This window comes from Bombina bombina, chromosome 1 (genome assembly GCF_027579735.1).
Source record: "Bombina bombina isolate aBomBom1 chromosome 1, aBomBom1.pri, whole genome shotgun sequence".
Classification (NCBI taxonomy): Eukaryota; Metazoa; Chordata; class Amphibia; order Anura; family Bombinatoridae; genus Bombina; species Bombina bombina.
Genome location: NC_069499.1, coordinates 971,586,945 through 971,600,624, shown reverse-complemented (window position 1 = coordinate 971,600,624; position 13,680 = coordinate 971,586,945). Strand labels below are relative to the sequence as shown.

Here is a 13,680-nt window from a genome sequence, read left to right as displayed (position 1 = left end):
ACATATAATAGCTATTTATATACACATATAATCTAACATATTTACATAGATATATAATCTCAGCTATTTATATACACATACAATCTCAGCTATTTATATACACATACAATCTCAGCTATTTATATACACATACAATCTCAGCTATTTATATACACATACAATCTCAGCTATTTATATACACATATAATCTCAGCTATTTATATACACATATAATCTCAGCTATTTATATACACATACAATCTCAACTATTTATATACACATATAATGTCAGCTATTTATACACACATATAATAGCTATTTATATACACATATAATCTAACATATTTACATAGATATATAATCTCAGCTATTTATTTACACATACAATCTCAGCTATTTATATACACATACAATCTCAGCTATTTATATACACATACAATCTCAGCTATTTATATACACATACAATCTCAGCTATTTATATACACATATAATCTCAGCTATTTATATACACATATAATCTCAGCTATTTATATACACATACAATCTCAACTATTTATATACACATATAATGTCAGCTATTTATACACACATATAATAGCTATTTATATACACATATAATCTAACATATTTACATACATATATAATCTCAGCTATTTATATACACATACAATCTCAGCTATTTATATACACATATAATCTCAGCTATTTATATACACATATAATCTCAGCTATTTATACACACATATAATCTCAGCTATTTATATACACATATGATCTCAGCTATTTATATACACATATGATCTCAGCTATTTATATACACATACAATCTCAACTATTTATATACACATATAATCTCAGCTATTTATATACACATATAATCTCAGCTATTTATATACACATACAATCTCAACTATTTATATACACATACAATCTCTGCTATTTATATACATATATAATCTCAGTTATTTATATACACATATAATCTCAGCTATTTATATACACATATAATCTCAGCTATTTATATACACATATAATCTCAGCTATTTATATACACATATAATCTACGATATGTATATACACATATAATCTCAGCTATTTATATACACATATAATCTAAGATATTTATATACACATATAATCTCAGCTATTTATATACACATACAATCTCAGCTATTTATACACACATATAATCTCAGCTATTTATACACACATATAATCTAAGATATTTATATACATATATAATCTCAGCTATTTATATACATATATAATCTCAGCTATTTATATACACATATAATCTCAGCTATTTATATACACATATAATCTAAGATATGTATATACACATATAATCTCAGCTATTTATACACACATATAATCTCAGCTATTTATACACACATATAATAGCTATTTATATACACATATAATCTCAGCTATTTATATACACATACAATCTAAGCTATTTATGCACGCATACATGAACTCCTATATAATCTCTGCTAATTATACACATACACACATATATAAACACATATATAATCTCAGCTGTTCACACTCGGGTATATAAACACACACAATGCTGCTGACAAAAATATAGGTTTTTTGAAATTTAGTATAGATTTAAAATAATAATTGCATGGGTCAGAAAGAGAATGCAATTTTTTTTTTTTTTTTTTTTTTTTATTTATATCCAACAAGGTAACATAACAATCAGAAAAAGAAGGAACATAAATAATACAAAAAAAGGAAAAAATATTTTTTTAACCCATACCTTGGGTGCTACAGTTATACAAAGTATATATATATAATTAACATTCAACTGTGAGTTCTAAATGCACATAAACTCTTTAAATAAGCATCATTCTAATAAACGTAATGTATACAACATCATAAAAAACATCAACAATCAATGAAATTACACCCCATTTGGAGTACGATACAGTTGTATAATATGTAGAGGTCAAAAAAATTACCCAAAAGATAAGATATGTTTCTTTATAATTATAATCTATACCTTGTTGAGTTTTAAATTTTACACACACATTACTACAGGATAGACATAAAAAGACAATACATCACAACACAATAAAACAAAACAGAAACTAAAACAAAAAACAAAAACAAAAAGAAGACAAAACAGAACCAAGCAAAGGAAAAAAAAAGGGGGAAGAAGGGTGGGGAAGGAAAAAAAGGGTAAAGGAAGAAGAGGACCAATCACCACCTCCCTAGCAAGACTAGTTCAAAATTGCGTAAAGGATATATCAGATATTCAATTTCAGTAGGAGAAAAAGCTTTTATAAATGCTGACCATTTGAGGAAAAACCTAACAATATCAACTTCATTGTCAACATTAATATTATGTTGTTCAAGAATGCATTGTTTTTTTTAAACAATTTTTAATTTCTGAAATGCTAAGGACCGTACGCATTTTCCATTTTTTAAAAATGAGATATCTGACAACCAATATAGTTATATTAATGAATTTGACATTGAGTTGTTTATCTTCTGGGTTGAGAAAGAGAAAAACTATATGCCTATCTAGCAGATTTAGAGAGGAGAGCTTTAATACTTTACAAAGCCAGAATTGCACTTTACACCATACATTCTTCATTTTTGGACAGAAACATAGCATCTGCAGAAGATTTGCAGAGGGAAAACGAGCATTTAGGGCAAACAGTGAAGTTCGTTTTCCCACATCTAATTTCCTTTTCTGGTGTGAAATATGTCATGTGTAACAGCTTCACATGGGATTCTCTCCATGTAGTAGAGAGAGTTGTCCGAGCAACCTCTTGGATTGAAAGAGAAGGTATTTTAGAATCTACTTCTTGAGATAACAATATGGCCCAGCTAGTAGAAATTTTATCAAGATTAATTGTGCCTCTATCGGACACAAGAATCAAATAACATGGAGAAATTGACATAAGTCCATTCTTAGCCAAAATAAGCCAGTTCTCCATATGCCCTAATGGCCAGCTCCAGCCATACTCATTCACCAACTTCATAACTTAATGTCTAGCTTGAAGATAGGCAAAAAAATTTCTCTGGGGAATATTAAATTCCAACCTAAGAACATCAAATGATTTCACACATCTTTTTTCTATATCAAGCATCTGAAGGGTGTTGGCAAGCCCTTGAGCATTCCATTTTGAAAAAATGAATGATGGTATTCCAGATTGAAATTGTGGATTCCCCAGAAATGGTAAGTATCTCGATACACAATGTTCTATTCCTAGCAAGTTGCATATCTTTTTCCAGGCTAAGATTATATTATTCAAGAATGTGAGGAAAAAGATGTAGTGTAAAGTCAGTCCAGTGAGGATAGGTGATAACGAGTGTTGCACTCAAATCCAGATGGACAATTAACAATACAAACTGCTCAAGTATCTGTAATGGGAGGGCATCCAATGCACTTTATTGCCCTTTGTTGTCCCTATTGCAGTGAAAACAAAAAGCCATCCAGAGTACAACACTTCATGATTAATTAACAATCCCCCCTTTGTAAACGGGCGCTTCTATCCGCAGAGAGATTCCTCTGTCCCCCTGTTGAATAGTGTGTGTGGAAATCAGACCTCTCAGTTACTCAGTACAGCTCGTCAGATGTATGTATATAACAGTAACACAGCTCCCCAGACACGGCTGAACACATACCTCTTATTCCTGGCAGCGTTATTGTATCAGGCATATAGCCGCTTCACATACCCACAGCCATCCCTCTGGGTGAGCTCCGGTCACAAGTCCAAGACAGCGCTCCGTTGAGATGAGTTACCCCTGCAGCTCAATGCCATGTGCTCTGTGCTCACTCAGGCCAAGGTGCAATCAGAAATGAAAAGAACAATTGAGAAGCACACGAGCAGCAGCAATTAAGTGTATTTATTTGTAATTCCAGTGTTGGACAGTTTAAGATGGAGTTTCAAGTAACCGGCTTACGCGTTTCGGCCTAAGCCTTACTCATAGCCTTATTAAAATTAGCACGATATCTACATGCTATAAAACCTCACTCCAGCCCTGATTGGCCGCCAGGATCCCGACCTGTGTTATGCTGGCCAATCAAATGTATCTAAACATACACACCCCCACCAATAGAAAGATACGTGAACACACGCTAACATCAAGGGGAGTGCCCGCCCGTCCAATGAGACATCGCAACCGGTGGTGTACTCCCCCTGGGCGTGTGCTGAGCCCTTTAGCCCTCTTGCTTGTCAGTGGGCATGGATGTACATTGTCGCAGGATTAACAGAATCCCAACGATCTAATGCACTACCTTGATGTTAGCGTGTGTTCACGTATCTTTCTATTGGTGGGGGTGTGTATGTTTAGATACATTTGATTGGCCAGCATAACACAGGTCGGGATCCTGGCGGCCAATCAGGGCTGGAGTGAGGTTTTATAGCATGTAGATATCGTGCTAATTTTAATAAGGCTATGAGTAAGGCTTAGGCCGAAACGCGTAAGCCGGTTACTTGAAACTCCAGCTTAAAATGTCTCTGTTTTTACTTGGGTTATTATTACCCTTGAACTTGTTGTTCGTTCTGCACTTTTTTTTCTCTGTCCAACACTGGAATTACAAATAAATACACTTAATTGCTGCTGCTCGTGTGCTTCTCAATTGTTTATTTCATTTCTAAGATTATATTATATATAGATCTATATCTTTTAACTTGAGGTGGGATATAAATAGTATCCAAATGAATAAGCGCAGTCGGTGAAAAAGGGTACAAGATACTACTTTCAAGATCATTATTTGTGACATAGTTACGGTAAAATAACCAATCTGCCAGAATACGTATTAAAAAAACATAATTATATGCTCTTAGATCAGTTAAAGCCAAGCTTCTGGATCCTATTGGCAGAGAGAGTTTTGCAAGTGATATTTAGGGCTTCCTATCCTGCCAAAGGAAAGATCGGAGTTGTGAATTAAATAAGCTTAAATCCTTCTTTTTTAAAAGCAGGGGAGTGTTCTGAAAGACATAGAGTATTTTTGGCAGTAAGATCATCTTGTAAGCTGCTATGCGTCCAGATAAAGATAGGGGTAGAGTCTGCCAGTTTTTAAGGGCTACTTTAGCTTTATTCAATACAGGAAGAATATTAAGAGAGTACCAGGAATCAGGATTACTTGAGACATTTATACCCAAATATCTAAATGAGTCATTCACTATAAAGAAAGGTACATTTATGGGAGAGTTACCTGTCTGCCTAATCCAAAGAAATTCAGATTTATTTATATTTACCTTGTACCCTGAAAAAGAACCAAACTGTTGTATAATTGACAAAAGAGTAGGTAAGTTCCTTCGTATATTAGTCAGGTAAATAAGGATATCATCAGCATATAATGCTATTTTTAACTCCCGCCCAGCAACCTCAATCCCCTCAAGTCTCTGTCTTATCATTATAGCGAAGGGTTCAATAGCAATATTGAAGAGAAGCGGTGAGAGAGGACACCCCTGCCTGGTCCCCCTATGTAAGATTATCTCCGATGACAGCTGACCGTTAACTATAATTCTTGTAGAGGCTGTACGATATCATTTTTCAATAAACTTAGCAAAATTACCTTTCAATCCAAATTGTTCTAAGGAGAATAAAAGATGATCATGATGGACTGAGTCAAAAGCCTTTTCGGCATCTATGGCTAAGATTGCCAAGTCTAGAGTGCTTCCTTCCCCTGGACAATCAGAATCCATGCTATTCGAGAAAAAATCCAAGGTAAGCAGGAGTTCCCTTATTTTAGCCGCAGAATTCCTACTTTTCATAAAGCCAGCCTGATCCGGACTAATAATCGAAGGAAGAAGAGATTGAAGTCTCTGGGAAAGAATTGTAGCTAACAATTTATAGTCCGTAATCATCAGAGCTATGGGTCTATAGGATTCCACCATTTTTGCGTCTTTTCCCTTTTTTAAAATCAAAGATGTATGTGACGCTGTAAAATTAGGTGTGGGTTCATTACCCTCTATGTATATATGATTAAATAAAGAAGTTAAATACGGTATTACAACAGAAGGTATTATTTTGTAGAATTCATTAGGTATTGCGTCCGGACCCGGTGCCTTATTATATGCCAAATTCTTGATTGCCTTAGCGACTTCTAAATCAGTAATAGGGGACTGAAGTTCCTCAATTAAAGTAGGTGATAGCGATGGAAAAGAGATTTCTCCCCAAAACTTCTGACGTTCCATAGTGTTAGATGGTCTAGCCGAGTATATACCATTATAATAGTCATAAAAGGTTTGAACAAGATCTTGTGGGGATCTAAGCATTTGACCTTCTTTATTTAGGGAGTCTATCAACTGAGAACCTAAATCCTGCTTAACCAATTTAGCCAGAAGTTTTCCCGTCTTATTACCATATCTATATAGTTTTGCAGAGAACCGAATATCCTTCTGAGTGGATTTATATAGTAAGAGTGAATCTCTCGCCTCTAATGCAGTGATATATTTAGCCCATTTCTGTGGCGTCTTTTCTACTAAGTATGAATTATAAGCATTTGTAACTGCACGAAGGAGTTCGTTCTCACGTTTTTTAAATTTCTTGGTACGCATAATAGTATATTCAAGGATTTCCCCCCTCAGTACTGCTTTAGCAGTTTCCCAAAAAAGGGAACGACGACTTTCAGCTTCAGCATTAAACAGAGCGAAATCAGCAAACTTGGTTTCCAGGAAGTTTCTAAATCTAGAGTCGGAAGACAGAAATTTAGGAAAAAAGAAGCGAATGTTCATGTGTGAAGGAATACTCAAGTGGAGCTCGAAACATATTGGAGCATGATCAGATACCGCGATAGGCAGAATACTTTGTGATACTTTGTGCTTACATAGAAGAGAATGCAATTTTAAGAGACTTTTCAGTTTACTTCTGTTATCAAATTGACTTTGTTTTCTTAACACACTTTGTTGAATAGCATACCTGCGTAGGCTCAGGAGCACAAATGCACTGGCTGGTGATTAGTGGCTACACATATAGCCTCTTGCCATTGGCTCACCAGACTTGTACAGCTATCTCCCAGTATTGTTGCTTAGTTGCTGACTTTAATCATGTGCTAACTCATTTGCATTTAGGATTGCACTATTGCTTGTATTTAATTAATTAGAACATTTCCTTTCTGCATACTTATGTTCCTCTAAAAACATAGAGGCCTATTTATCATATGTCTGTTGGACCTGCTCCGACAGTGCGGATCAGGTCCGACAGACACCGCTGAATGCGGAGAGCAAGACGCTCTCAATATATTCAGCATTGCGCCAGCAGCTCTTGTGAGCTGCTGGTGCAACGCCGCCCCCTGCAGACTCGCGGTCAATCATCCGCCAGCAGGGGGTGTCAATCAACCCGATCGTACTCGATCGGGTTGAATTCCGGCAATTCCTGTCCGCCTCATCAGAGCAGGCGGACAGGGTTATGGAGCAGCGGTATTTAGACCGCTGCTTCATAACTGGTGTTTCTGGCGAGCCTGCAGGCTCGCCAGAAACACGGGCCCTCAAGCTCCATTCAGAGCTTGATAGATAGGCCCCATAGGGAATTTGTTGCTGTACTGCAAGGGCGCATGTACAAAAAAGGTGCACTATTATTAATTGAGACTTTCCTGCAGTTTATCACAATTAGCTGATGTTGTACTATTCAGAAAGTGCAGTATTATACGTTCATGCAGAAAATGTCCTATCAAACTTTTTCCTATAACAATCACATGAATGTGGTCATTCAAGGGGGGCTGCAATTTACCCTAATTTACTATTGGAGAACTGCCTCTCAAACCACCCAAGTGCCAGCTGCCCTTAATATGCAGGGCGCTGTATATTTTTACCCATCCAGTTTTCTGAACTAAAACATCTCTTACTGCCCAAAATGAGATCAACTTTTAAAAACAAGGGAAAGTATGAAATCTGAGACTGAAAATCTAAGGAAATTAAACATAAAACACAGTGGTTAATTTTTTAACTTTATTAGAAATAAAAATGCAAAATGTGTAACTTCCACCAGTTCAGGAAACCAAGAAGGACATTTGATATTAGTAACTCTATTTGGCGCAATTTCTAATATGCTAAAATTGTATCCAGTGCAGCAAATGATCAGAATTTACTGACATATGTTCACTTAATTTGAGCTCACATCTACATAAACACATGCACTGCAGAGTAAATAAACTCACTGTGACTCACTGTGTATGAAACAAAAATGGAAATAAAAGACAATTTCATCAGAGCTTTATGAGTTTCCTATAAAAAGTTGTCAATGCTTAAAGGGCCATTATAGTATTAAAATGACATCCTCTTAAGCTGTAGAGTATGTCATTTTAATACAAGTGACTCTGTAATGCTATGTGCTTAACCCCCACAAAGGAGTTATTCACATAGTTAAAGTCCAGCTTGGGACCCGCAGAGCACTGCTTGTCTAAGTGGAAACTGCTATTTATCCGATCAACAGCTCTAATCTCACATCTGGGCAGTGCGGCTAGCGCTGCTGATTGGATCAGCAGAAATTTCTGCTCAAGCCAGCAGTGCTCTGTGGCTCCTGAATGGTACTCCAATTAAGTGTTTAACCCTTTTGCAGGGGTTTAACACGTAGCATTACAGCATCACTTGTATTAGAGCATATAAGTTTAACACAATAATGGCCCTTTAAAACAGAGGGCTTTTAATGAGAAACAGGGGCATATGCGTTTCAAAAAGAGAAACTTACCATCCAATAGTGGGAACAAGATATATATCTGCCATCTATCCTTATTTTCCAGGGATAGTTTTTATCCTCCCGTCCCAGGCTAACTATCCCCGAGTTTTGTTTTGCATCGTACAAATATGACTTGTAGCTTGACATGGATGCTTAATTAGATATCAGACATAAGGAGTTTGATGATCTAAAGCTCTCCACTCTAGCACATACCTCACAACATTAGTGGCTGGGTATCAAGGGAGGTTGATGTGGGGGGGGGGGTTTCCATTTTGTGGGAGGAGCTGTGTTGGGAGTGGGATAGTGGGTGGGATTTTGGGTGTGTCTGGTGGTTTATGGTCATGTCTGGGTGCTCTGTGGGCTGAGACTAAGGGAAATTCTTCAAAAAGGGACATATGGCTGTCTCAGAGGGACAGAGCTTAGAATCAGTGACTTTCCCTCTCAAATAGTAACAGTTGGGAGGTCTGCTAACAACATTATCTAAAGGTCTTGTCAGTACAACAAAGTGCTCAAAAAAGTCCAAAGATGTTGTCTGATTTCTCTCCATGTCAGAGACTTTTGATTATCAGGCTGAAGGTCTATAGTCATATAATGACATCCTAGTCTCCTGCTGTAATATACAGGATAACAAAATATAGCTAATTTGGTGAAATGTCATCTAAAAATTTCTTATTGTGTTTATTTTACATTGGGTGTTTTACAGTGGAGTAGAGTGGGAGGAGCTATGGAGTGGTCAGTACTGCAGTAACTTTTAAAATGTCTCTTTTTAAAAATGTTATCAGCTATGAAATTACCTTGAATTAGAATTGTTTTAAAGCTATTGTCCTAATGTAATAGGTGCTTCAAGCTTCTCCTTCTACTAATTCTTAAAGGGACACTGAACCCAAATTTTATCTTTCGTGATTCAGATAGAGCATGACATTTTAAGCAACTTTCTAATTTACTCCTATTATCAAATTTTCTTTATTCTCTTGGTATCTTTATTTGAAATGCAAGAATGTAAGTTTAGATGCCGGCCCATTTTTGGTGAACAACCTAGGTTGTCCTTGCTGATTGGTGGATAAATTCATCCACCAATCAAAAACTGCTGTCCAGAGTTCTGAACCAAGAAAAAGGCTTAGATGCCTTCTTTTTCAAATAAAGATACCAAGAGAACGAAGAAACATTGATAATAGGAGTAAATTAGAAAGTTGCTTAAAATTGCATGAGCTATCTGAATCATGAAAGAAAAAATATGGGTTCAGTGTCCCTTTAAGCAGTACAAATACTAATTTATTGTGGGTGTGGCTACAACTGCAAAGCTGCTTAACCTCAAAGGTAATTATAAAATAGCAATGAAGAAATGATGGAAACGACAGCACAACATGACTAACTGCTTTATGCCTAATTACCTGTCTGTCATATATTAAGATTACAAAGCCCCTGCTACTAGGCTTCCTGTGCTTATTTAGCAAATTGTATAGGTATATGAAGGGTGTCGCTGTCACTGTCTCTGTATGTGTTTTAACTGACAAGTCATATTGGGCGATCTTATGCTCTGGAGCGCTGCGGCATCCTCTGTTGTCTTTGGATCATAAGACTGACAGTGAAATATTTCTATCTTGCTGCTTCTGGGCATATGGCATCAAGAAGGGTGTGAAAGATACATTTTGTTCAGAAAGGTGCTGGCAAAAGTGGCCAAAATTCTATTATTTTTTATGCAGTCTACTTTTCTACTTCTGTATTCGGAAAGGTAATATTTTTTAACCCTGCAAGATTCCTATTTGTGTATTTAGGACAGTTTTCCTCATTGATCTTTTCTTTGTGGTTCCTCTCATTTTTGGAAATCAGAAAAAATGTTCTTATATTGTACATTATATGAATAAAAACACACATGAAAAATATATATTAAAGGAATATACTAATGCAAAGAAGACATGCTCTGTATTCTAATACTTGCAGCTCTCACAAAGGCTTTACTTATGTGTTAAATGCCTTTGTAGGACTTAAATGCATAGTTATTTAGTCAGCAAATGGAAATTACATACTGTAACAAATTACTCCTTTTAAATTGTTCTTGATTTAAAAGGACAATGTACTCCAGGTAGAAGCCGATGAGAGCTCATTTTATTCAAAGATGCTACAGCATCATCCTTTCAAATGGGTTGGTCTCTCCCTCCCCCGACTGTACGGTTGATTTCTGCTGTTGCTTCTTTTTTATTTAGCTTTTCAGGGAAGATAAAAATCAATCATCTTTAAAAATAAATAAATACAAATTTTTATTTAAATACGTTTTTTTTTTTAATACAATGTTTTCTGATGAAAAACCTTTCTATTTATGGTACATTATAATCCAAAGGTTATTCATCCTGAAATAAGGATTAGTTTTTAATTATGAAGCATGAGGCTGTATATTCATGGCTGTAATGTTTATTTTTTTTGGTAAATTAATTCCATTAATCCATTCACAATGTCCTGCACTCCCAAAGGTTTCTATAAGATTATTTTGGGCATTTTCTTCTCTGTCTAGCAGATATTTATCACATATTATTGGTTTTGTAGCTCTCAAAACTGTAAATTTGTTTCTGCAGAAATAACATGCCCTTTCTTCACAGCAAAATGTTATAAAATAAACAAATATACAGAGCTGAGAAATCATAAACACAAACTTTTGTAGTTCTCAGAACTGTGAACTTGTATCTGCAGAAAAAACATGACTCTTCCTCCCAGAAAATTGTTTATAAAATAAACATTCAGAGTTGAGAAATAGACCTTAAAGGGTCATACACTCAATGTTTATCTTTCATGATTCAGATAGAGCATACCTTTTTCAGATTTCAGATTAAAATTTGCTTCATTCTCTTTGTATCCTTTGTTGAAGGAGATCAATGCTCTGCTGGGAGCTAGCTGACAGTGGTGCCTTGCTCCTGAGCCTGCCTATGTATGCTTTTCATTACATGTTATAACTGAATCATTAAAGTTTTATTTTGACTTTACTGTCCCTGCAAATCTATATACACAGAATCAACTCTTATATCTTATCTTGCTATACGAATCCCATCGTACAGCATAATGTATGTATATATAGCTTTAGGAAGCTGCATCAGCCTCGGCTGTAAAGTGACAAATGAGAACTGCTGTTCCTGAGCAGCAGGCAATCTGCCCTCATATGGTAACAGAGTACGATTGGAGCTCTGTTACCATATGAGTTCAGATCGCCATATCATTACAGACGGTGACACGGTCTGTGTAATTGTCTGTCACAATCTCCTTCAGTGTTGGTGTGAGGTGCAGGAGGGAGGCGGGTGGGCTGCACAGAGGTGGAGGACGAGGGAAAGGGAGGGAGGGAAGGGATGCCACACTACAGAAAAATGGGGAATCCGGCTGGGGGGACCCTACTTTGGCAATAACAGGGAGGGGGGACCTCTACCCTACAGAACAATATAGAAAAATAATAAAAAAAATTGTATTCAAATGTAAACCTTAAAGGGACACTGAGCTCAAATTTTTTTCTTTCGTGATTCAGATAGAGCATGTAATTTTAAACAACTTTCTAATTTACTCCTATTGTCAATTTTTCTTCGTTCTTTTGCTATCTTTATTTGAAAAAGAAGGCATCTAAGGTAAGGAACCAGCCATTTTTTTATTCAGGACAATGGACAGCACTTATTTATTGGTGCTGTCCAATCAGCAAGGACAGCCCAGGTTGTTCACAAAAAATGGGCCGGCATCTAAACGTACATTCTTGCTTTTCAAATAAAGATACCAAGAGAATGAAGAAAATTTGTTAAGTTGCTTAAAAATTGCATGCTCTATCTGAATCACGAAAGAAAAAGAATTTGAGTTCAGTGTCCCTTTAACTGGATACAGGACCCCAGAGAAGCTTTTACATCCTTTTATCTTATAACTGCACAAGCGGTATGTAAATAATTTCAGTGAGAAATACGTTTGTGAAAAAGTTAACAATTTCTTTAATATGATCACATTTGGTGGCGAAACAATGACATTAAATATTCCAAAATGGGACTAGCTCAATACCTTGGGTTGGCTATTAAATCAAATATATAGTTTTGACAGGTAAATAAAAAAAAATAAAAAACAAGGTTCGATTTCTGTTTAACTGGAGAGATAGCAAAAAATGCTTAAAAATCCTAGGCCATTTTTTTTCTGAAATTCCTGGTAATTTCAATGATTTATCTATGTATTTCCAATGGTAGATAACTAAATAAGTAATTTTCTGATATAACTGGAAAAATAATCTGAAAGGAGCTATTTGTAAACAAATACACTCCAACAGGAAAAATCGATAATTAGGAACACATTAAAGGTCAAAATATTGCACAGTTTATCTATATTATATTGGTTTTGTAAACATTTCTGTATTTCTTACACCAAACACACACCAAGTTACATTAAAGCGACATGAAACCCAAATTTCTTCTTTCATGATTTAAAACGAGCATGCAATTTTAAACAACTTTCTAATTTACTTCTATCTAATTTGCTTCATTCTCTTGATATTCTTTGCTGAAAAGCATATCTAGATAGGCTCAGTAGCTGCTGATTGGTGGCTGCACATAGATGCCTCATGTGATTGGCTCGCCCATGTGCATTGCTATTTCTTCAACAAAAGATATCAAAAGAATGAAGCAAATTAGATAATAGAAGTAAATTGGAATATTGTTTAAAATTGTATTCTCTATCTCAATCATGAAAGAAAAATTATGGGTTTAAAGGGACAGTCTAGTCCAAAATAAACTTTCATGATTCATATAGAGAATGTAATTTTAAACAATTTTCAAATTTACTTTTATCACCAATTTTGCTTTGTTCTCTTGGTATTCTTAGTTAGCTAAACCTAGGAGGTTCATATGCTAATTTCTAAGCCCTTGAAGGCCGCCTCTTCTCTCAGGGCATTTTGACAGCTGTTCACCACTAGAGGGTGTTAGTTCATGTGTGTCATATAGATAACACTGTGCTCACGCACGTGGAGTTCCAGTGAGCCAGCTCTGATTGGCTAAAATGGATGTCTGTCAAAAGAACTGAAATAAGGGGGCAGTTTGCAAAGGCTTAGATACA

At 35.6% G+C, this 13,680-nt stretch overlaps 1 protein-coding gene across 1 annotated transcript in view; it reads right to left on the bottom strand.

The window, feature by feature from the left end:
• Nucleotides 1–2,975, bottom strand: part of CDH4 (cadherin 4) — a 442,653-nt gene extending 439,678 nt beyond the window's left edge. The window contains exon 1 of the mRNA XM_053716006.1: nucleotides 2,576–2,975. Within this exon, the coding sequence (XP_053571981.1) occupies nucleotides 2,576–2,975 (400 nt within the window). The remainder of the gene's footprint in view (nucleotides 1–2,575) is intronic.
• Between the last annotated feature and the right edge of the window lie 10,705 nt (nucleotides 2,976–13,680).